The sequence below is a fragment of the Pieris napi genome, chromosome 10 (genome assembly GCF_905475465.1).
Source record: "Pieris napi chromosome 10, ilPieNapi1.2, whole genome shotgun sequence".
In the NCBI taxonomy this organism is placed as follows: Eukaryota; Metazoa; Arthropoda; class Insecta; order Lepidoptera; family Pieridae; genus Pieris; species Pieris napi.
The window spans coordinates 11277514-11304668 of record NC_062243.1 but is presented as its reverse complement, the minus strand read 5'-3'; the positions used below and the strand labels follow the sequence as shown (position 1 = coordinate 11304668).

At 33.2% G+C, this 27155-nt stretch overlaps 1 protein-coding gene across 2 annotated transcripts in view; it reads right to left on the bottom strand.

Moving 5' to 3' along the window:
• LOC125053309 (transmembrane protein 132E) overlaps nucleotides 1-25770 on the bottom strand; it is an 86055-nt gene extending 60285 nt beyond the window's left edge. For both annotated transcript variants that reach the window (XM_047654629.1, XM_047654630.1), the window contains exon 1: nucleotides 25411-25770. In XM_047654629.1, the coding sequence (XP_047510585.1) occupies nucleotides 25411-25489 (79 nt within the window). In that variant the 5' untranslated portion in view covers nucleotides 25490-25770. The remainder of the gene's footprint in view (nucleotides 1-25410) is intronic.
• Between the last annotated feature and the right edge of the window lie 1385 nt (nucleotides 25771-27155).

The window sequence follows — 27155 nt, the reverse complement described above, 5'->3', positions numbered from 1 at the left end:
AGGGGCCACGCATCGCATGCCGATCTTGCGATAACTTTTATATTACATTCCGTAGCGAGGGTAGGAAACAAGAATTACAACGCGGCTACGTGACCGCTCAAATAAACTCGCTTCTCATTCCGTTGACAATGTCCTATTACAGCACAATACTCATTCATATTGATATAATTCTGATGAACATGTATTATAAATTGACTGGAGCGTTTGCATAACATTAATAGTTACGTTGTAAGCACGTAAAAGATATTTCAAGTAATACTCCTGCAACAACTAAAGAAATTCTTATTTATTTATATTATCAGGCCCTTTTCCGGAAGGCAGAGACCACAGATCTACACTTGCTACGGTCTTTACACTTATGAACGTCAATACAGAAATACATATTAAATGCTTCTAATGTTAGATTTACTGCCATTTCTCAAATCAAGGGCGTACAACAAATGAGAAGAACGGGCAATAAACTCTCCGCCACTCTTTTTAATCGCCAATTTTTTTGTTTTACAAAATATTTGTAAAGAGCTGCAACCGTTACACCATGTTCCACATGACATACCTCTACCTCTCGCTTCATCCACTTTCAAGACATTCACCATGCATACTCGTCGGTTATGTAGGTACTTTAATTTGTTTTTGTTTCATATGTCCTTTGAGAATCTTGATAAAAGCAGTTGAAAATGTAAATATAAGAAGAAGTTGAAAACCTAATTGTCTGCAGGGATAGAAATATTCATGCCTCAGGCAGGCTCTCTGAGAAGAGGGTTTACCGGTGAGTTGAATCCCACATACCCTCGTACTCGTAAATTGTGGCAGATACGTAAAAGTCTTTTTCATATCGGATTTGGCGGATATATGTACATATTATTTACCTTTTAAATCAATCACTCTTCCTAATTTAAATTATGCGTCCATTTATTTAACTGTCAAAATAGTACAAATGTTATATAAAGTATCATTTGTAAAATCCATGTTTCATTCGGGACCATACGCATCTATTTGAAAAGCCATTGACATGCACGCCCGTACTTGCTATTATCATAACTAGCTTGCAGCAAGTACATCGCACAAATGGGAATGCTGGAATCATGAATACCAAATCGATTGACTGCAATTGCGAGAATTTGTATAAACTTGTCCTGTTTTAATTGGTGCTTATTTTTATAGATGCAGTGAAAATAATTAAATATATAAGTATTTAGTGGGCCTGAAAAGACCGATAATTCGGTAATGTTTTTTAACAATTTATTGCTGATTTAAAAATTAATAACCATTACTAACCAATTACTTAGCTCAACGAGCGCCGGGATTAAGCGATCTTAAACCAAATAAAATAAAGTGTAGAAGTGCAAGTGCGAAACTTATAAAACAAAACAAAACAGATAACAATGAATCTAAATTTAATATTAATAAGGAAACTTATAACCAACCAAAAGAGAGAGATAAAACAAAAGTAAAAATATCTGTCTTTCAAAATAATCAATACTAATAATAAATACTATCAACATCTTCAATTAATTATGATGGGTAAATGGCGTGTAGAAGGATACATGGCTGCGTAACGATGGGAAACGGACGGGTATTGCGACTGCGTCTTGAGACAGACGGCAAACCTCCAATAATGAAGTGGCACCAAAAGAAGATGTCGCTCAACTTCTGGGAGTTAATCTATATCGTCATATTATGTCTACTGCGAGCTTCCTACATTACAACACACCGTTAATATAAGACAAGTATTTTTAAAGTTGATTGTGACTCACCAATTTATATGCAACAAAGCATTATATTTGCATAATTTTAGTATTCAGGCGACAAGACCGATAAGATTAGTTTACATATGCAATGTGCATAAGTGCATTCTTCAGATACTCTAACCTTGAATCAAATTAATTACGCAATCGGAAGTGCCAAGTATGACTTAAGAATGGAAGATGTTTTGCATACAAAAGATGATTTCATACGCCCTTTTGAGGGACTACTTTTATTACTGACCAAATTTTTGGCTCACGAAAATCGAGTGAACGATTAAAACAAAGGTTAAATGTGTGATTGTAAACAACTCTTGTAGGTTAGGATTAACATTTCATTTATACGCGCAATTAACACTTGTAAGTTCGTGATGGAAAACATCAAGAGAAAACCGCAGTGATTAAAAAGGAGGAGTCGAGACACAGCGCGAACTAAGATGTCATGTGGAACTTGGTGTAATGGTTGCAGCTCCTTACAAACGTGTAAAACAAAAAACTTGGCGATTAAAGCGGAGAGTTTATTGCCAGTTCTTCTCTTCCGTTCTATGCCCTTGATTTGAGAACTGGCAGTTAATGTAAAATTAGAAGCATTTAGTGTTTATTTCTTTTTTGACGTTCATAAGTGTACATTGTGTTACCTACTCGTATATGAATAAATAATTTTTGACTTTTTTTTGACTTCGACCTAAAAACGACAAATTACCACAAGCAGAAATTTATAGTCACTACATTTAATATTTAATTAATTATCTTAGTAATTCTGGCAACGTCAGTATCATCAGGAAGTATTAATCTTATTAAAATTAGAATCACATTAAAACAATTGAGTCGAAATAAGATCGTTTCCGTTTTGATAAATAACCATGAATAAGCGATCTGGTATCTCACTGTGGGCAGACCGACTCAGCACTTTGTCACCCACACTTTAAGTATCTTTAACTGTTTATTTTTAACCGAAAGAACTATCTCTTTATCTGAGAAAATAATGATTTATCTATAGAAAATAATTCTATACGTTTTATGTTTATCTAGTAATAAAAATATCTATAATGTATCATCTGCGCCAAAATGCAATCAGGGTTGCTCAGCGGTAAAAGCGTTTAAAGTCAAAAGTTATTGTACATAGTAATTCGGATATATATATATAGCAGTGTTGGCCTAGTGGCTTCAGCGTGCGACTCTCATCCCTGAGATTGTAGGTTCGATTCCCGGCAAACATTCAATTGAAATTATCATTCGCGGCATGTGTCAGACACAGGAGGCTGATGACCTACATCACTCACACTACTACATCTTGCCTATTAGATTGACTAATTATCATGAAACAGATACAGAAATCTGAGGCCCAGAACTAAAACGGTTGTAGCGCCACTGGTTAGGATATATATTTGAAATGTAGGCATTTACTGTTTATCTGAAAGCGAAATTGTTCCAAATATCCATTTTACATAGAATTGTTGGTTTTATTCGAAACATTAATATTTATGAGCGGAAAATTATCATTAAAATATGTACAGGGCAATGCCGATAGGCCAAATGGCCTGATTTCAACGGCCTTAGAACACAAATGGGCGAAAAGCTCGATATTTTCATAACAATAGGAATGGACGGGGCTAAATCCATGAGCTTTTGCAATTGTGGGGCCTTTGTAAGGTCAAATCGATTTAAAAAGCTTTAAAGCTTTGAAAAGGTATTATGTATCCATTTTATTCATAAAACTTAATGCGCTGTTTCAAGTAAAACACTCGTTCGTTTCTTCATGACAAATTATGTTAACGATTAAATTAAAAGTATAAGTAAAAAAGTGTTAAAACTACTTAGTTATAATTATAATGGGTAAGCATGTACTAGATAGATGAGTTATTATTTTATTGGGCAACTTTCGCATTTCTCAAGTAGGTATACAATTCAAGATAGTAAGAGAACAAATCCTTATAAAATCTAAATCTAAAAAAGCGAAGTTGGCTGGTTCTTAGGAATAAAGTAGCATTCGCATAGTGAAAGAAGTATATAAACCTTTCTTTATAATATTAATCCTGATAGTTTTTACCGCTTAGCTTCGCATCAGCGCTGAACTATCGAAGACTGAGGGGCGAATGAATTAAGTTTTTATTTGCAAATAAAATGTTGTTTGACGTATGTAAGTACTTGGCTTTTATTCAGTCTTAGTGAAAGTAAACCTTACAGTTTTAATCTACTAAAGTAGGGAACTGTTTGCTTTCCTTCCGGCTCGTGCGTCATGCTCCCTTTTGGCTAATTAACTTTACACCGTTCAGTGCAATCGTCGTTAACACAAATTGTTACAATATCGCAATACGTTACGAAGTTAAAGACTTGCTAATTCAATTCAAGTGCGCGTAGGTTAGGTTGTCTATAGCAGGTACAAGAATGCACTTTTTGCCACCCACAGTAATGTGAAATAGTTACAATTATTTCCAAACCAGCTCTAATTAAGAGTCGAGTCAAGAATCGGGCTAAGATTCAGAGATAAGTTTAAACTAGAACTATCTTCCCTCTGTCAAAATCATCTGACAGTTTGACAATTGACAGTGATAATTCGCGCGTAAAATTGAATGTTGTTTCCAAGTTTAAAGTTCTATATTTCATTTGTTTTTTATTAGTACTTTTTGGGTAATTAAAATTTTTAGTAAAACGTATAGGTACGTTGAAGCTTTTATTTAGTTTATCAAAAAACAATTATTAAGGGTCAAACAGACCTGTGTGCACTCAAATTAAAATCATTGTTTGCCTATGCCTATATTAAATAAAATTTCTATATTGAAATGTGAAACTTGAAAACGTGTATAGGTTAAATGTACAATTATTTTAACTCGCTTCCTGTAAAGGTATGCAGCTGGTGCAATATTTCACATTTCATATAAATCTCGACACATGCGCGAGCGCACTAACTCGACCCAGAATCCCTTACATAAACACTTGCCCGAACACTTCATAATCAATTTCCATATGGAAGTATTAAGTGTTGAAATTCAAATATTTATCTTGGTTCCCATACGTAACCGACCGTTGACCTTAGCTTGTTGCTTCCCGGTCTATGGCATTAAACAACAGTAGATATTTTATAATAGTTCCTTGGCGCTACAGCCTTTTTGTTCTGGGCCTAAGAATTCTGTATCTATTTCGTGATATTTGTTTTTTTTTAATAGACAATTAGGAAATCAGCCTTCTGTGCATCTACACGTCTATTTTTAAGGTATACCATACCGGTTTCATCACTATCATTTTCTTATCCGCACGAGCGAGTGGTAATTGCGCACACAGACAGATACTCCTGTACTGTACATAGCCGGGGATCGAATCTGTAACCCCAGTGGTGCAAGGAAACATTTAAAGGGCGGCTATAATATTTAGTGGAGTGGAGAATGACCTGCTGCAGTTGAAAGCCAGTAATTGGAGGTAGCACAGGACAGGGAGCGCTGGAAGAGTCTCATTACGGTGTGGCAGGTGGCAGAGACACTTTTTAGGTCGCAGCGACAGCGGAGTAAGTACAGTGTTCCTATGTGTGTAAAGTGTATATGTGTGTTGTAATAATAGAGCGAGAATGTTTACGTATGCGTAATAATCTGCTGTGCACCTATTGATTATCTTCGCTTCCTTTTCATTGTGTGTATACATTTGCTAGTATGTCGAAGGAGACCGGCATAGACAAAAAAGTTACGTTGGTCAGTTTTTATTTACATGATTAAAAAAAAAGACGTTAACAGTTTGTGCTTTATGTCCCTAATGGAGGAATTTATCACAAAAGATATTTTCCGTATAAGCAATACTGCCACCAGTATTAAACTTGTTCATTAAAAGAATTCCTTTATCCAACGACAATATTTTACTTTGTGCAAAGAACCCGAAGAAGGCGGATAATATAATTTTCGTAACACAATTTCTTCGTTCCGCAACATAGAGAAACTATGGAATTGCATTTTCCGACACGATACAAACTTCTCATCACAAACTTACTTCCGCAAACTATACCATCTGGTGTTATATACTGCTTACATTGTTTATTTGCTTTTTTATCAGTTTAATGAGATTCGATTTTCAAATTTCCATTCCTCTAAACGTAATAAAATGCACAATAAACACGAAATACCACGTTAATATTATTATTTATATGGCAATTTTACTAAAGCTTGTGGTGTGCCAAACGAAAGCGTTTTTTATTCAATTCTCTTGTGGTAGATTGTTATTACTGTAACATATCTATCATAACATAGAGTTAAATGATTCTGTGTTCCGTCGATACGGGTCACAGAGCCGCGGGAATCAATTTAATTAAAATGTCGAAGCGGCCAATGCACCTAAAGCGATGAATGCACCAAATTACTTTGTGCTCGTCACAATACTGATGCAAATTGTATTGACCATTTATGTTCAATCACATTAGTCTATTGCGTAATGTATTTCTGAGAAATATGTTGTAATTTTCTGTTCAACATATTTGCAACTCTGAAAATAACTCAGTTTTGAAAATATTATTTATTATATGGCACACACTATGCTAACATACATTTGCTTATTGGTGTAAGCTGAGAGTAAAATGCGCAGAGAGAGAACTGATAAACTGATGGTAACATAGAAGGCAAAATATAATAATAATAAAAACTTTATAGGAAATCCCTGTGTTGTGAGTAACTAGATAACAATTATTCCGTGGTACAAGATACGTGTTTAAAAAAGTTAAAAAAAAGTAATTTTAGTGTTACAACTATGTCTTATAAGACAATGAGCATGAGTGAATATGTGAGTGTGTGAATGGGTGTGTATGTATTTGAGAGTGTAGCTGAGAGTTCGTTTTTGTAACCTGTAAGACATGCCAAGATACGTAGTAAGGCCTCTGTAGAATCGAAATCCAATACGGCTAGCCCGACTATCTCAGAATCCATAGATTAGGAAATTTTAGTATAAAGAAAGGGTCCCCTAAATTCACTTGGCCGTTGACCAACCAGTCAAGTGAAAGACCCATCGTCCTTAAAACACTGTTTGAGAGGCGCTGGAAAGAAACTGGTGGAACCGACTTTCCGCTTCAGATGTTTCCTTGCTGACCACGACGGTCTAATACTTAATTGAATAAGAGTAGTGGTGGGTAGCGACTCTTAACCCGATATCGTGCGATTGAACTCCGGCTTTGTATATCTCTATTAATGGCAAAGGGTACTAAAAAGCAGTGCACTTAGAATTAAGTGCTAAACACCGCCGTTGTATATCTAGCGATAAACTTTTGTGCGTAATAAATGCTTGTTATTTTTTTAATTGTAGCCCACAATTCGTAATTGTATACGAATATTTTTAATATACATCCCTTAACAAATAAAATATAGAAGTGCGCGCGATGTAATTTCATACCAAGTAATGGAAAATAATGCATTGTCTAAGAGTATTTGCAATATTTCAGTGTAAATATCCATAAAACATATATTGTTTTATTGAAAGATCCTTTTGTTCTACGTAAATCTTTCCCATATTTTTTGTTTTTTGCAAAGATCCTTTACGTAAATGTTCTCCGCCCCACTATTAGGACGCTGGACGCCTCTATGATTACACTCAATGAAGGCTTATTACGTTAGGAGATTGCCTTCCTGCTAATAGTCCTTAATATATCCTTTGAAGAAAGTTTAAAAGTATGAAACGTATTATAAATCTGACTTTAAGCGCTTCACTTATTCATACAAAACTAATTTACTTAACTGTTGCTTTTTTTAGCAGTATTGTCCTAATGGCTTCAGCATGCGACTCCTCGAGGTCGTAGGTTCGATCCCTCTGTGCACCAATTGAGTTTCTATGCAGTGCGCGTTTAACATTCGCTCGACCGGTGAACGAAAACATCGTGAGGAAACCGGCTTGGCTTAGACGCAAAAAGTCGACTGCGTGTGTCAAGCATACGCTGATCACCTACTTGCCTATTAGATTGCTGAATGATCGTTAAACACATACATAAATCTGAGGCTACTGGTTAGTTTGTTTTTGTTGAAAGTTTTACTAAACTGCTCTCTATTAGAAACAACAATTTGACGGACGATTGAATAGTTTGGAGCATATTAATTCTCGTTTAATTTTATTCATAAAAACATTCATTTCAGGTTCAGATATTTTTATGTATATCAATATATTTTTGATGCATCTTAGATTTGCCTTTGAATGGAAGTTCACATTTATTTAACGTCTTAGTATCGATAACTCTATATCTTAATTGCAAAGAAATCTCAGCCTCCAAACTCCGATAAACTACTAAACAGAACCGAATATTAATCCCCAGGCATGGAACCCAGAAACACGTTCAAGAGGCCCGCAACTGGTTTAAAAATCCCATACATAAAGCTTTAATTAAGTATTATTAGGTGGATAGAGAAAGCTCCCAAGCCGATATTAGTTCCGCTTGATTGGGCACTGAACGACTTACCCAATCACGTTTGCTATGTTACAGGATTTAATCAAAGGATATCCTTGGGTGATTGAATAAGCCATTAATTTCCTATTCCTTATCTCCACACATACAACAATTTCATTTGTTTAAGCTATATCTAATATATAAAATTCTCGTATCACGGTGTTTGTAATTATCCTCCGAAATGGCTCGACCGATATTCATGAAATTTTGTGTGCATATCGGTTAGGCCTGCGAATCTGACATCATACATTTTTCATCCCCCTAAATGTTAAGGGTGGGTCCGACGAAATTTTTTGTTTTTATTTTTTTATAATACAAAAATGTACATACAACCCTTAATTTTCACCTCTCTACGATCAACCCCTATTTTTTATTATAGCAGATAGTTATTTTTATTAAACTAAAAAAAATCCTAGAAATAATATACTGTATAGCAAACCCCTAGGTTTGAAAGATAGATAGTAGCTGATTCTCAGACTTACTGAATATGCTTAAAAAATCTTACAAAATCTTTACTCTTAGTAATGTGTAGATGAATTCAGTTGTGTATCGTCTTTTTTCAAAGGAAATAGCATGTCTTCTCACAAAGTTAATTGCTTTAATTTCCTCCGTAGATCTAACCGATTTAATTTAATGTTAACGGCAAACTATTCTTATATGTTAATTGAACTGCTATGTGTTCTAATAAAAAAATCTATTTTAGATTGTAAACATTGTCTTACGTTAAAATTTTAACTTTTACACTCGTAAATGGATGCTACTTGTGGTATTACTAGTTGCCTGTCTATTTGTATAACGACTGTAGCCGAGAGTGTTTTTTTAATCGGTTTAGTTTATATCAAACACACAAATATAGAGTATTTACAATATTTTTAACCTACATAGTAATAATTAAATATTGATAAATAGAAAATTCATAGTTTATTAACTTAGTTATACAATAACCAATATTACCAATGCGACGGTTCCTCCGTACTCCGTACGTGTGCTCTACTGTGCATCCAACATACGACCAAAAATAATATTTAAAAAATAATATAATTCAGTTTTCTTGAATGGCATATCAAAAGGGAATAACTTTATTTATCTTTACAAATAAAAACAAAAATAAATCAGTGGCGCTACAAACTTTTTTAGGCCTGGGACTCAGATTTCTGTATCTGTTTTATGAGCATTTGTCAATCTAATAGGCAATTGTAAGATCAGCCTCCTGTGCCTAACACACGCCGTCGACTTTTCAGGTCTAAGGCAAACCGGTTTCCTCACGATTTTTTCCTTCACCGTTCGAGCGAATGTTGCATGCGCAGTGCGCACATAAAAAGAAAGTCCAGTGGTGCACAGCCGGGAATCGAACCTACGACCTCAGGGATGAGAGTCGTACACTGAAGCCACTAAGCCAACACAACTCAGAAAGAAAAACAATTTGAAGGAATTCTTGCGTCATTTGCTGACATAAAATTTGAAATTGCCTCTAGATTCCATAGCGTTTTATTGAATGGCGATAAAACACCTACTTTTAATGACCTCAGCCCCGAAATTTATTGACCATTACAATAGACCTTAATATCAAGCTTTTCTAATACTTCAATAAAGCAATATACAATACGAATTTTGTGTACGATATAGATTTTATTACAACATTGTGATAAGCATTTACATCGCCATTAACTTAATTGTAACTTACAGAAAATATCTTTTATTACGAATTTTCGAGACATCATGTATAAGATTTTAAATTTACTATTAAGATAATGCAATACCCACGCCTTACAATTGCTCCAAGGAAAATATATTTGGGTTTAGAATATTAATAAGTCTAGATAAGTTGCATCGAACGAATGCGCAATCAACGAAGAACGAACGAAGCACGTGTTACGTGCTTAACTAAACGGTAAACAAAACAAAATTTAATGCTAACAAAAAAAAATATGATGTTTTTTGACATCTTCAATAGTTGTCAAGAAATTATAGATTTTTTTTTTTCAAAAACTCAAAATCTGTAACATACTTATAAAAATTTCTGAAAACTGTAGGAACTACTTGCACCTCTTGTTACAAATACACATGCACCATTTAAAACATACTATATACACAGTACCAACACAATAAACACACCCGAACAAACGTATGTAGAGGATAGGGTAAATTGTATACAAAAATACGCGTTCCAGACCACAATCGTAACTTTTTCATTGCCCCTATACGAGAAACATCTCGGCGTCACTAAAATGTGAATGGCTAGACGGTGCGGCACCATATCGTGCTTACCACTTCTTTACATCTCAAAGTCTTTCATTAAAATACTTGAGACATGTAACTAGTACTTTGTTTCTCAGTTCTAGATGTAAAGGTAGATTAGAACTAAAAAACTCGTGATTTTGGACAACTTCTTATACTAACGTGCTCATTTTTGTCTATATGTAATATGTGTCTGACAATAGTCGATCTAAAATGCCGATTTCCTATAATTTCCTTCAGTGTTTTAATTTTCTACGTAACAAACCAGCGGAACACATCCAGTATGAAAATTTACGAGTTGGGAATCGCTTGTACTATTAACTGTCTTTGCAAGATCAGCCCTTTGATTCATTATCGACTGTCATTCGCAATCCCAGTAAGGGTTTCTTGTGACGCGAAGGTTTGCTTATACCCGCGCCATGTATTCACGCAAAAGCAAAAGGGTTTTATTTCGTAATCCTACAAAATAACAAAACAACAATTATAGGCAGAGATGGAATACAATATACATACTAAAAGGTTCAAACATTTACGAAAGGAAAGAATCAATATTTGAATGCTAAAAGCTCCTCGCCAAAGTCTAATAAGTAGTTCTTTCTATATGCATATGATGAATGAAACTTAAAAGTGTTGCTGAAATATGTATTTTAAGAAACACCATTTAGAATTTCTAATTTTACTTGAAAACAATTACTTTTACCCTATTTCTTCTATAATCCATGTTAATGTTCTAACAAAAAAATCTTCGAATTAAAATTTAAATGACAAATTAAATCAAACTAGTTGACACATAATAGATAAATAATAATGTAATCTAAGAAATGTTATTATTTACACACATAGTTCACAACCTTGAATTGTGTTATTATGAAAATGGAATTTCTATTGATCCATGAAAGCCTAGTAATGGAGAATTTTCTTTATCAACATAATGAAGTCAACGATACCATGAGTCAAAGGTATCTGGTTAACTTGTCGAAATCGTTATCTTTATTACTGCGGTCCTTAATTAAGGTCTATAATCGGAGGAACACAAAAGGGTCCGCTCATTCAGTAATCTACTATTCCGTAGTACTATACTACCTTTAAGATATACAATATTTATTACGAAAGAAATACTAACAAAACATTTTGAAGTGAATAAATTATCAAGCTTTTTCAAATGCTTATTGAAATTAATATTAAAAAAAAACCAAATATATTCGAAACCGTTTATAATCAAAAGCGATATTATCGCCGCAGACAAAAAAATCCTCTCTTCTCTTTTCATTTAAAATTTTTTTGACATTAATATCACGGATGTTAAAAAAATCGTGATATATCGCATTTATCCAAGCTTTTTAAAGTTATAGAGTTACACACTTATTATTTTTTTTATTTTATTGAATAAATACTACGCTATTACGTTTTGATTTTGTATTCTTAAACTAACGGACAGTTCTTACTTCGGTAATAGTAAAACGCGTTATAATAGTTTCTTTACAATGTCCCGAACAAAAGATCATACTAGTCGTTATCGGTTAGATTAAAGCAGCTTAATGCATAAGCACGCGCAGTGCATTCCTTAAGACCCTCTCACAGCATTGTATTGAAACGTTTACTAACGTTTACTAACGTTTTACTAACCTAACCTAACCTAACATAAATTCTATTATTATTCGAATGTTGTTTTTAAATTATGTCCAATGCCGTAGCATCTTCCGTGGGCAACTTCATTCTGTTAATTTTGTGTCACGGTGCGCGCGCATCGTAAAATTTCATTCTCATCAATTTTTCATAACGCGCCTAAAGAAGTATAACTTCAAAAAATATTATTCATAATAAAAAGGTTATTTAAGTAAAATAAAGTGCACTAGCCGCCCCAACACTACGATTCTTCAATGAATTAATAGTTAAGGGTTTTTGCTATGTAAAGCCTAGTTCGCATATTCAGGAAGTTCACAAAATAAATAACTAACTAACATAGTTAATATCTTTATATCAAAAAGTAGTCATAATATGGTCAAACACGAAACTATTTAATATTTTCCTCAACTTTCACATGTAACACAAGTCCCAGTTGAGGCATACAAGCAGTAACAATTTCAACCTGCAAAACGCTTGTGCAGGCTTTATTGCATTACTAGATGCAATTTTGAGTCCATTAATCTTCGCCGACTAGCTTCAGTTGTATCGCGAACTTATGTATACCTTTTCCCATTTCCGCTAGTGAATTTGAAGAAATAGGTATCTTTTGCGCTTTGAACATATATTTCAAACATATTACATAAAAGCAATACTATTTTATATTATATGTTATTTCATTGTTTTATTTATATTTAGATTTTTTGTATCAGTATATTTTTTGGCTATTTCTGATATTATTTGTTATATTTTTACCGTCTTTTTATGTGTGAACCTAAATGTTACATCATCTACTTCTTTACTGTTCTTCATGTATTTGTATATAATTATTTTATTAAGTTTATTACCCACCAAGGAAATGGGCCGATGAGCTTAAAAAGTAGGTGGGGAAGGTTGGCAGAAAACCGGTTGGAGAACGCCTTTGTTATAGGAGAGTCTTAACAAAATTGTTTTGTATTAATGTATCTTTTGTAGTGTAATTTACAGGAATTAATGAGGCTATATAATTTATAATAACTGTTTAAGTATACATTAAATATTCTTGTAACTGCATATTTTTAGTTGATTTACTGTTTTTACTTTGGCAATGTACTTACATATAAAATTTGTTTGTTAAATATACAGTTTTTTTTAAAGGGGTTTATGTGATATAGTGTAGAACATATAAACCGTTGCCCGGCAAATCTTCACCAGTTCAAGCCCGCAAAATATATCGTATATAGAAAGTGTAGTGTTGTCTGTTTAAGTAATTAGTAACTTTAAGTGTCAAATTCACGACTTACAAGTTGTCGCAGGATTAACCGTTCACTGTAGCTTTTGCTGGCCCATTGTAAAGTAGTTAATCAATAGTTTACATAAAGTTCGTGAACTTTAGTTTAGGTAAAGTTTGGTAGAAAATCAGTGGCGCTACAACCTTTTTAGGTTTGGGTCTCAGATTTCTGTATTCGTTTATTCTGTATTCTATACTATCTGTATAAGTTTTATGATCATTTGTCAATCTAATAGACAAGTAGGTGATCAACCTTCTTTAGTCGACTTTTTGGGTCTAAAGCAAGCCAGTTTGATCACAATATTTTCCTTCACCGTTCGACCGAATGTTAAATAGAAAGACATATAAAGACACATAGAAAGTCCGTTGGTGCACAGCCAAGGATCGAACCTATGATCTCAGGGATGAGTCGCACGCTGATGTCTCTAGGCCAACACTGTTGGTATATTTTTTTTGTGAAAAACCTTGTCTATTAATAACAGCAAGATAATTTAGCAAATTAAGAAGCAATGTTAAATTACTAAAGTAATTACAACCCTTTTGAAAGGGGCCATTCATTCGCGTGTCACTTTATATTAAAAGGGCGTGTTTGGTGCAAGGTTTTACATTTCTTTATTCCTTATCTCATGAAACAAAAGCAAAACTGATGTTATCTTATCAGTTTCAAGAACTGTAACAAAGGATACTAATCTCAAGTTGAATACCCATTAATTTATCTTTGTAGAGTTAATAGTCCTTTTAAAACTAGCTTTTGACTGCGGCTTCGCTAGCATATCAAACTTAACGATATCAAATTAAAATTTCTTGGAACTAATGTCAATCACTTCGACAGTAAACTCGATAAAACTTTATACATAAATAACACAATTATTTAATTTTCTTGACCTACATAGTAGGTAATAATAAAAAGAAAATTTTAAAAGTTTGGTCCCTGTGGCAGAGTACCTTTAACGCTGGCAGCATTTCCTCACTGTATCGCGATACTTATTCGTTGAGCGAGTAAAGCACCAGCTCTGGCGTCACCGGTACTATCTACCAGGTGCCAACTTAAAATCCAATATTAGGTACATATTTTGCAAGTACAGACGGAACGGTAGTTTAAAAAGGCGATATTTTAAGAAAACAAAACAGTATATAACTACATATTTAGAATAGCGCGCCATCCGGAAGCCAGACACTGTCAACAAAAAATGTTGACCGTTTCATTAATTAAAATGCTTTAAAGCTCCGCTTATCCGACGTAGGACTAATAAAATGCCATGACTGTCGCCAGACGGTTATTATCTACAGAGTTAAACAAATTTCAAAAATATGTAAATATAAATGAAAAACATGTGTTTCGTAATCCACATCCACAATATACTGTAATACACTCTTTTTACAATATTTTTATTAGTTTTCTTTCTTCTTCTGTTCTCGTCAGCTCATCACAGCGTTAGCACAATAAGATAGAACTAGCCGTAGAATTACTTAAGTATAACAATGTAAAAAGTTTTACTTCAATGACTATAAAATAGTCCATGTGCCAATTACAATCAAAAACATACAGACACAAAAATAACCTTCAATGTAATAATGGAACACTGTATTTACATTACAATAACCCAAAACAGGATAAAAATGAAATAAATGAAGGCTGCAAATGGGCGAACTGACTGCTAAAATCAGATTCTTCGAGACAACCCAACCATAAACAATAAAAAAATACAACACAGATGTAGTATTACTAAGTAATTAATGAAAAAATAACAAATAAAACTTCACACCAAAATGACAATATAATTTCCGGAGGTTAATCATGGATATTTACGTAAATTTATGTGGTTTATCATACATTTAAATAGCTGAAACGCCGAACAATGACAATTGCGATAAGCACATTCAAAAGTATAATTATTGTAATTATTATATAGTTTAATGGGATGAAATTACAAATTATTTAAAACCGCAATTATGTGCGATATATTTATGATCTGTTAACTGTTAATTATCTATTTTAAACTACGTTGTATGATCGAATACGAACGGAGAGTATTGTTTGTATTAGGTAACCACGATTGATTAGGTAGACATATATATAATACTGACAAGGTAGGTATTTGCTGTATATGTAGTTTTATATGTTCATTATCGACTCAATACTTTAAGTCAGTCGATTCGTAGGTACCACTATGTGTACAAATCGTACTTAATAGTAATTGAAGTTAATATTAATATTTGAAAAGCTTAAAATTGTTTTGACACGAAAATTTCTTTCAATCAACCAAAGGTAGTTTAGAACTATGTATAATCCAAATTAACTTAGTTCTGTTCAAGAAAAATATCACTATACAAATATAAACATACGAATTTGCAATATCGGGATTTGGTAACTAAATAAACACAGAGGGTTGAAAGAGCTCCCTTCAAGTACATATTCCCCGCAGAGTGCGCAGATGCCCGAGAGCCATTTTAATGTTAAGAGGTATCAGACTTAATTGCAACAAATAGTAGACAAAACACTTTAAATAAACCCTATCTAATATGGGTTTAAAGTTTGGTTAGGAAATAATAATATACTTATTTTCTAATAATATATTTTTGTTACATTCAGATTGCTTTATAGACAAAGTCGCTGTTTTGGGTCTCTTTTTCGTAATATTTTTCTTAACCTTCGTGGTTATATCAGATTTTAACTATACCAGAATGTTTAAAAAAATGTTTTTACAACGTTTAAAAAAAAGTGTTTTAGTTAATTAGTTTCCTGTGCCCATTCTGATAACAGACCTTATGAGAGTGTAATTTCATATTTTGTATTTGCAACTTTGGTTTAAAAAGTAGCTAAAGACATCAAAATGTTAAGCAAAAATAGCCAACGTTTGACATGAAATCAAAATGTTAAGCAAAAATAGCCAACGTTTGACACGAAATCAAAATGTTAAGCAAAAATAGCCAACGTTTGACACTAACACATTTGAAAATAATCAATGACGAGGTCATTTGGACGATAAATTCGTTACAAAAGTTTAGGAATGAATTTTACTGTATGAGGGGATGTCTGGATAATCCCCTCTAAGGCGCCACCCGTATATCGTGACGACGGTGAGGGTAAAAACGCCGACTTCGATTCCTTACACACAAGCTTGATATAAAGTATTGATAAAATACATCTCGTAAATTCTTATTGAATCCCTGATACGTTATCTATTATGTGAGAAATAGCTGATCTATTTATTAACACACACATATGTAATATATTTTCAGTATTAGATAAAATTCTAAGATACATGACAATTACGGTGAACATAAATTTTACAACAATAAAATATTACACTTCGAAAATAGATATTAAAAATTGTTATACTATTTAAGTATTATACTATTTAAAAAAAGATACCCGATAGGCCCTTAAAACCGCTTTTTTGCGTGTCTTAATTAGCATTTAATTTCTTAATTAGTATGCATGTCATTTCACGTCCGGGTATAGAGAACTTTTAAATTGTATGGCTATACAACAAACATTTGCAAATTGATTTAAATAAAGAGTTCTGTCTATGAAACAGTTAATACTTAAATCCATTTCAAGGTTATATAAAATTTCTTTGGTCATGAGAAAATATGAGCCATTTACTGCCAAGAATTTTCTTTAATATTAGACGTCATTTTAAACACTCAGATCCATAAAGCGGCACTAAGGAACAAAATGAACAATAAATACTTACTTTAAACAATGATAACATATACAAATTATAGTGAGGCAAGCTTGAAGCATGATTTGTATCAAGTTGCCACCGAGTTACCCAGATTATGTGGCTTCGTATACAATACAAGTAACATTTTATACGTATCAAATTAAAACCGTATAAGATTCGCACTGATGCCCTTATTATTTTGAATTATTGTGAAGTCTTTGTAGTGTAAGTAAAAGCTTAGAAAATAAACCTCAACATTTTTATAAACCCATAGACACTCACATTGTCAGAAGGCTCGTTGCGTTGCCGACCTTTTAAGAATTTGTACGCTCCTTTCTTGAAGGTGCCGTAAGTAGTAATACAGAGTCGTAAGTTTTTCCACACATGATAGAAAGTCATGATGAATAGATTGTTTTTCAGTTTCACTTCTAACTTTCATTCATTTACTTATAACCATGGACGTATACGTGGTCTAAAAAGGATTCCTTGCCTTATACTTCCACAAATTTATAGTTAAAATCATTACAATCTGTGGTGCGCTGTTAAAGACAGTTGTAATTATAATTAATCTACAACAAGACGGCTTTAACCTATGGCAGATTGCTCCAACTTGAATTCGTATTTCTGAAGACAGTAGACCAACGTACAATTGTAATTAAGGATCTAATCTACGTACCCAGCCAGTGTGAGACCTCTATTATAAATCCTTAGATTATTGAATGCAAGACATGAGAATCAGTTTAATTACAATAAATAGTATTCTTATGCGGTATTTTTAAGCCTAAAAGACATTGCTTTATTAAATTATAAATCGTAATCCCATGTTAGGTAACAAAAATAAATAGAACAATAGATATCATTGGAAGTCTAAACCGCTTAAAATGCTTTCCGTGTTCGAACACGTCCGGCGAAGGTTTCGAACCGCCGGAACCAACATAATCAATACTGGCCAAAGAAAAATAATATGGTTAGAAAATCATTCATTTCACTTGAAAGCAGGATGTAAGCGGGCTTTGAGATTATCGAGATAATGCGGGTCATGAAGTTAATAGTATGGTGATTGTATTCAACGATTTCTTGGTAAGCTTATGAAAAGTCAATGGCCAAACTGTGTTTTTAAATTGGATTGTGGTAAAAATATAGGTCAAAACAGGCAATAAGTAAACTATGAATAGAGTTTTCAATGGCTATTAGTATAAGATATAACTTCCTTTATAAGATTTATTTATATGCCCAAAAAGGGCGGTCTATTGTCACCCATTTTAGTGGATGCATTGCCGGCCTTTTAAGGAGGAGTATCCTCTTTCTTTAAACAATTGGAGGTCTCTTCCACAGATACCTCTAGTTAATTAAAAAGAGATATTGTTCCTCCCTCAAAGGTGGAACGTACTAAAATGGGTGTTACCTTTTATGACGGACTGTTTGGCTTTCATATAAAAATTATAATATCTTTGTAGTCTTCGTTATCACCATCAGCTCTGCGTTACCAAACTATCGAAAGTAAGTACACAATCGATTCAAAATTTAAAAATTCCTTAGAAATCGTCAAATCCGATGATCACGACCTGATCTTATTGATAATCCTCATGATCACCCTTTCGAAAAAAAGAGAATTATTCATATCCGACATCTCCGAGTAAAACATACATAAAAAGAATACAGCAAATTGAGAACTGCTTTTTCGAAACTAAACATTATACTCTCTCTCTCTATATATAATATAAAATAGTAATAATATAAAGAGGAAATATGTTTTTGTGCTTTTTTATTCGTTTGTTTTCCTTGGATTACATTTATTTTCAACATTTCCAGCCGTGAGAAGCATTAATAGGCCTCTAACCGATTATACATAATACTCAAATTTGCAAACTTACCAACCAAATATAATATACCTCATGACCCGGTAAGAGATAGCCACGAGGATTCTTTAGGATGAGTCTGCGAAATGTTACCCCTAATAAATGGATCCGAGAACGACAGCGTCGCAAAAAAGCTTAATCATCGTTTAACTTTACCCAGCATCGTGGCTAATTTATACACGTTATGTAGGTCATTTAATAATCGAAAATTAATTATACATGTATAATAATTAAATGTATTTATATCATATGTTTGTTATCAAATGTTAACGCACATGTATTTTCTGTTTCATAGATCTTTGCAAATTCCATTCGAATCTGTAAGAATTCAACGGGAATCGATCCAGAATGTTGTATTACTAAGCTATGAAGGTCACCTATTATTATTTTAATTGATTATTTAATTTTCTAGATTAATAAATGTCTTAAACAGATAATACGCCACAGAACACGAAAAAGTATTACCTAAATGATTTCAATAATTAAAAAACCCTGTCAGTCAATGTTTCAAAATTGTTTCCAATATATTTCAAAAGCCTTAATTGCGATTTTTGATTGAACTTTTAATAACCACTGTAATATTAAACTAATTACACTTATGGATACTTTTTAATCGAATCGATAAATCATTTAATATTAAGTACAACGTACGTAAAGTTTATAATACAATATTTAAAATTTACATAAACATTTAGTTTAGGCTAGGCCTTTACGAAGAATTTGATAAAGTTACTTTAATATTGTCTTTTACACAGGAAATCCACATTTAAAAGAAAATATACGTTTATAATTAATAATAATTACCGATTGCTTACATTTAAAGAACAAAAAAAAACAATTGAAAATAAATAGTTAATTTTCTTCATAACTTAATTCACGTGGTCCAATAATATTTTGCAAAAAATATTTGAACACTCATATTATACAACGTCTAAAATACTATTGCTAACGATCAAAACAATTCGTATTGGATAAAAGCAATCTCCTAAGCACACATGGTGACTTCATAAATCTCATGTCAGATCGCTACAATCGGGCTGTGTCATAAATAGGACGGGTATGTATGTCAAAACATGGGGATATGGGCGACGTCTCCCGCGCCTGCGTCACCATGAGATAATGAGAAAAAAAAGATTTATGATCAAATGTAATCAAATTTTATTACATTCTATGACCCTCGCCATTAGACTTCGTAATAATTTTGTTAAAGCATTTTGAAAGCTACAAATTGTGGAGCTTAAAGTTCTTTGTGCCTTGTAAGCTCCGAAATATTATTATAAAAACTTTATTGGATCAAAATGTATTTAAAATATAATGAAATATATGTACAATAGTTTGTCTTTTAACCGATTTCAATAGGTTTAGAATTTGTGTAAATTTTCGTGTTAATTATATTTTACACTTATTAAAATTAAAAACTAATTGTCTGTTCTTAATGAAATAAATATAACTTCGTATTGCGTTATACAAAATTAAATTCACCTTTTTGCATAAATATAATCCTACATACATACCAAATTTATTATGAAACAAACATTATTTAGTATTAAAATCCATACCTATATGTCTCTATTAGATTGATTATATTAATGAATTTGTTACTACTTACTAGATTGTCTCAACAAGAAACATTTTAAACGTAGTTGTGATTCTACGTGACATTATAATTAAGTGTTCGGAGGTTATATGTCTAGAATATACGCGGGATATACTCACCACCCTCTCATCCTACTTAACCTTCTTTGAAGCTTTTTGACCCAATTATGACAAAAAATATATTTTAAAGCATGTAAGCTGTATACTTTTGATGAGGTATAGCTTTCTGCACATTATAATTATTGTTCAAAGCTGACCCAGTCACGGACGTCACTCAGAACGCCTGCTCTGGACATGACAGATTATTAATTAATTTAATAAGTAACAACTTGACAACGCGCAACATGCCACAGACGCAACAAATTACTATTTTTAAACCGCAAAGGTTTTATTGTTTTTATCAACCAACACAGGTCCGGCATTTTCTTTATTTACTTTCAAGTTGTTTTATCAAACTCTTCTTAAATTAAAGGCAGATTTTTTTAATAAGTTCAATTGTATTAATGATAGATATAATAATAATAATCAATCCTGATCTAAATTAAACAGTTACCAAACATAATAATCATAATAGGTACATAATGTTCTTATAGTGTTTTATTACGTGTTTAGCTATAATTTCACTATATTAATTGACTGTCCAATAATTGTTTCCGACCGTCCAATAATTATAATGTTTGTCCAATAACTGTGTTTTTTGTTCATTTTTTTAAATATAATAATATTTTTCAACTGTTCACAAGAAGAAAGGTTTTTAATTAATTGTTATGATAGCTCATTTTATCTAGTTTCCAAATATCTCTACAGTTTATGAGATACTGAAATAGTCGAAGGAAAAAAAATCTTCAAACTATTTTATTCGCTTAATTGTCCAATGACTGTCGGTTTACCCTATAGACTTTTTTATTTGGCTAAAAACCTCCTCCAACCCAGGTGTCTCTCTATCCAACAATCTGTCAGTCTATTCCTACCAAACCACCACCCCACCATCTTTTTGGCCCACCCACTCTTCTTCTTTAATGGTATATGTATATGTCACCGTAAAATTGTAAAAACCGTTAGATTGTAATCTATCTCGCGAGATTGTAAACTGTCGAAAGATTGTCAACTCAACATACTGCTTGCAATTTAACGTATTATTATTCGGTAGTTATATGAAATTGTTGGGAAGTAAAATTAATCTGTAATTGACCAAAGAAGTTTGAATGATAACTAAGTTAGTGTAGTACAATCTACCGAATACCGATAACCGATAGATTACAATGTAACGGTTTTTACAATTTTACGTTAACATATATATCGCATAGAAATATTACAGACCAAACATACCCTAATCTAAACACTAGTACCTAAAGAGGGTGGCGCAAAAGGGCCGCTGCCCATATTGAAGTTACTTGAATTAGTTATTCAGTTGATTATAAGTCCCCTTTAGCCACTCTATCATTATCGTTTTCCTTTATGCACGTGCCGACATTGGCAACACAACCCTTCGATGTTAAATCAAGGCCGCAGTACGTCAGTTAAATTTTTGAAAGGAAGACTGGCACACAAGGAAATTTTTGGCGCGTTAGGGAAAAATTATGATATGGTAAATTTTTACGATGCGCGCGCACACCGTCACACAACCGACACCCTGAAGTTAGCTATAGTCAACATTTTAGTTTTTTTGAAGTTATACTTCTTTCGGCGCGTTAGGGAAAAATGATGAGAGTAAATTTGTTCTATTGTTAGTGTCGTGATTTCTACAAACGTATAATAAGGCGAAAGATAAAAAAATTGAAAAGATTTTTATCTTGTTATGTCAAGAAGTATAACTTGCTATCATCAAAGAGTTGGTCCAGTCAAAAAACATATTCTTTTTGTTTTTTGGTCGTAAATTTTATTTAGAAATTTATGCTTAATTTACGCTATTTAATAACTATTTTGACGCGCTATAATTGGTTCCTTTGATCATGTTTATTGTCGAACTATTTCTGTTTTAATTGTAGTTGCTTATTATCAGCATAATAAAAGCACGTTTAGCGCTATTTGTCGATGCTCACAAGAGAGGCAGTAAATAGGTTATCTTTTACAAAGATAAGTACCGACGCCGACGTCACTTCTGTTGAATGAGATCGAAAAGGGTAATCGTAAATATAATTCTCAACAGCCCTGATTACAGTCAATTATGAAAGGCAACACCAGAACTTATAAACGCCGATCAGGAATTAAAATCTCCTTCAATTTGATATTTATTGATACTTATGGTAAGTTTGTGCTTAAGAATTTAAGTCCTATCGCGTTTAAAAAAGAAAATAAGTATTATCACAATGCAATTAACTTTTGCTTTACAGTCTCAAGGAAACACGGCCGTTCACCCCATAATTATAATGTTATTTTATAAACTTAAAAATTAAACAACATTTCGTGAGCTTAACAATTTCAACATTCTGACTAAACTATTTTCAATAATATATTTATTACCTTTGAAGAATTTTAACTTCACTGTAACTTTTTCCAATAGGAGGAACAAAACATGTATATATACTCCCAACACTTATAAAAGTGACGCCACATTACTTCAGAAAGTAATGCATTATTCGCGGACGTTGCATTCCTCAAGAGTTCACGCGGCAGTAAGTGTGCGTATGCATGCGTATATTGTAAACATACAAAACCAGATGAAAGCTGGCGCCTCTGCCACTTATCGGCCTTACATTCATTCCGTAACTGTCACCATCCCGAAATAGACATTACATTATTGTTACGAAGAGAAAATCGCACCCAAACGTCAATGCCAAGTATGTCAAGTATGTCACTTGAGTTCATTAACACAGCTAAGCAAATTGTCTTTTTGAGATTGCAATTTGGCAACGTTCAGCTTTAATAGTCTGTAGATTCTCTATGCATTAGCGAACAGCATGTTTTGAACGCGCAGGTACTACTTGATGAGAATTTAACGAGCTGACGCGATTTACAAGGGATTTATCCCTGTACGGTCCCAGAATTGTTTTAAATATTGTAAAATATATTGTTATTTATAACTCTCGTACAAAAGATTTATTGTTAATAATTTAGTGCACAGAGCAGTGTTGGCCTTGTGGTTTCAACTTGCGACCATCATCCCGACCCTGGGTGGGGATCCCTATTAGTGCACCAATGGACTTTCTGTCTGTGTGAATGAACACTCGCTCGTATGGTGAAGTAAAACATCGTGAGGAAACCGGCAAGTCTTAGAACCAAAAGGTCAACTGCGCGTGTCTGGCACAGAAGGTTGATCACCTACATGCCTATAGAAATGATCGCGGAGCAGATACAAAAATCTGAGGCCCAGACCAAAACGGTTCTAGCGCCATTGCTATATACATACTAAGCGAAAGCTTGATTTAGCTCTTGGGTTGTACCTTCGACGATTTAGATAATCGCCGCAACAAAAACTAAGAAAACTTATGAGCAAATTTTTGATCATTGGCTCGTAAAATCCCATTGTATTATTACATCAAATTTGTTTTACAGATGATCTTATTTAGATCTATCTTTTCGATAAAACTTTTATACTTCCCGAATAGAATCTGCAATTTGTATAAAAGACCCGTTATGAACCATAGATCCACAAATACATTTGTTATTGCATATCTGACGTATATTTTAAACTTGTATGTGATTTAAAACGCTCTCTGGATATTCTCAAGCCGATCCAGTTTACGTAAAAAAACTTTAAAAGGCCAGGTGCGCTCAGCATCCGCCTTTTAATCTGAACTTGAAAAAAAAACTAGTTGCAGCTTGAGACGTTTCACGTATCTTAAACGAAATTGCATAGTTTTAAAGTGTACTAATAACGTTAATAAAATGATATTATATTATCTTTGGTTAACGTGAGTACTACATATTATAAAACTTCTTTCAAACATTGAGTTGTTTAAATAATGCAAAAGAATTCGCTTTTTTATCTTGTATTTATATGTTATAGTAACATCTTAAATTACTTTAATTAATAGATTATAGAAATATATTTTTACTGCAAACAGCAGTGTTACGTTACTGTAGCTTAAGTATGATAGTGAAATGGAGATAAATATATTTATCGCGCAGAGTAATAGCGATTAGAATTAAATCACATAACTACGCTGTATACATAAGAGCTCCTAAAGGAGTAGCAAAATTGAAGAAACAACTTTTCTGAGCTTTTCCTCTACATGTAAAGTTTGGTTCTCGGATAAGTGTGTCAATACTTCCAAAGTAAAAAGGTTATTCTCAAGAGACAAACTTGCTTTTGAAAGAAAAAAGAAATAACTAACATTAATTTGTTAGGATTTGTATTGATAGCTCCCGTCGGTCATTCGTCTTCTTAGATATATCTTTTAGAAATCAAATTACATACGATAATACCATTGGACTTGCACAAACTAGCAATTGTGTCTATCTTGAATAATATTGTCAGAGCTTTCTACCAATCAGAGTCCAATCCGCAAACCTTTTGGACCAGGTACCTGCGCTTGCGCTGAACACCTGTCGTCTTACAATTATACATACACGACATACAAAATTAAAAATCGTTTTTAGACAAAATTAAAACGTTTTCATAATTAGAGAATACCTTATCGCGTAAAGCTATACAGGCTAAACAGTGAAGTATAAGTGACAATTTTCTACCAATTGTTGTAAGTTCCTTGGAAATACGCTTTTAATAAAAGCTTTAACCAATTAAACAATGTAGCGGCAGAAAAAACAAAACGAATCGTAACCAATTTGTGGTGAGTCACCCGCCGTCATGGGAATTAAATTTAATTGTAGGTCTTTCTTTCTGTCTAGCCAGAGAACTTGTTCAGAACTTGAATCTCGGGAAACGTACAATTTCTTTATCAGTGTCTACTAGGTAATATAATTCACAGGTACTGGACAACAGAGAGTCTGATATTTGCTGTAATATTATCAGATAATATCGATGTATTCGATTAACTAAGCTTTACGACAAAAGCGGCATGTAAGTGCAACAAATTAAGCGGCAACTTAAGAAAACTGAACTTACCGGTTAAAAGCAGGATTATTAGGCCCCACATGATTCCAGCCAAACGATTGAGGGTTTTACACTGGAGCCATAATCTCATTTAACAAATACCAATGTTTACGCGACTCAGCTGACGTCTTCACGTTCGCCAATCAACCAAACACTCGCGCACTGCAGGACCCGCACGCTGCAGTGTCAACGACCACGGGAAAAACTGGTCACTTCTTACGAGAAGAGATACTTCGGTTTAAATTTCAAACGAATTCATCGTTGAATTTGACAGATGTAATGATAGTAACATTCACATGGCCCCAATGACTAGACGAGCTCGGAGCGCGATCGCAGCGCACGGCGGCTGACTCGCGAGTTAGCGGAGTGAGCCGAGTGCGGGGGCCGAGGCATGCGCACCGCGCCCGCACCGCACCACGATATTGACCGACGCCTCCTTCCCACATCGAACATCCTTAACTAGGCACTACGAATTCTCCTTTGAAAAATCCCTCAATTCCCCCTACGGAGATAGGCCACGTTTACGGAATCTCTACGTGATATAGAACAGCTGCCGTCAGCCTTAGTTTATTCAACACTGCATTGTGAATACAATAATTGTGGTGTTTTTCTTTATATTTTTACCAATAAATACGTGGCCTTACTTGCGTTTTATTTTACGTAAAATGGGAGATAAATATAATATGTAATTGGTTATAGTGTATTATATGCTAGTATAACAAATTAAAGCCAATAATTATTATCAAAATTTTATAGCTGACCCGGCAAACGTTTATTTTTCCCATGTATATTTTATTTCTAGGAAACATTTTTTAGTTCAATAAAAATAACTATCTACAATAATAAAAAATAGGGGTTGATCGTAGAGAGGTGAAAATTAGGGGTTGTATGTATGCTGTATCATAAAAAAATAAAAACATCTAAAAAATAAAAAAACATATGGGGTGGCCACCCCTTATCACTTAGGGGTTTGAAATATATCCGATTCTCAGACTTACTAAATATGCATAAAATTTATAAGAATCGGTCGAGCCGTTTCGGAGGAGTATAGGAACGAACATTGTGACACGAGAATTTTTATATTAGATTTCTTGTAAAATTATTACATTTAAATTATTTTATAACTGACTATTCCTAAGATGATTTGATTCTGTATTATTATAGTAATAACGCTATCGTTGGGTCAAACTGTCTGACACGTTTAAGAGTTTATAAGGTCAACCAAAACAGTATATCTCATTTACCCATATTTTCATAGTTCGCTTGCCAAATACAAATTAGAGCAATGGCTACAATCCAGAATGGTCTGAAATTTACGGACAAAATTGATGATATGCGTAACAATATAACATTAAATGCTTAGTAAATTATGATTGTTAATATCATTAAATAACGAACTATATTTTGAAAATAGAAATAATTTATTGATTTATACCGACAAATTAAATGTTATATAATTGCTAGCTGACACTGTTCGAGCAAACGTCGTTTTTCCATGTATATCGTTTATAATAAAAAAAATGGGGTTGATCGTAGAGGGGTGAAAGGGGTTGTATGTATTTTTTAATGCTGTATCATAAAAAAATAAAAACAGAAAAAAATAACTAAAAATTAAAAAATATATATTTAGGGGTACCCTTAACATTTAGGGGGATGAAAAATAGCTGTTGTCCGATTATCAGACCTACCCAATATGCACACAAAATTTCATGAGAATCGGTCGAGCCGTTTCGGAGGAGTTTATCCACAAACACCGC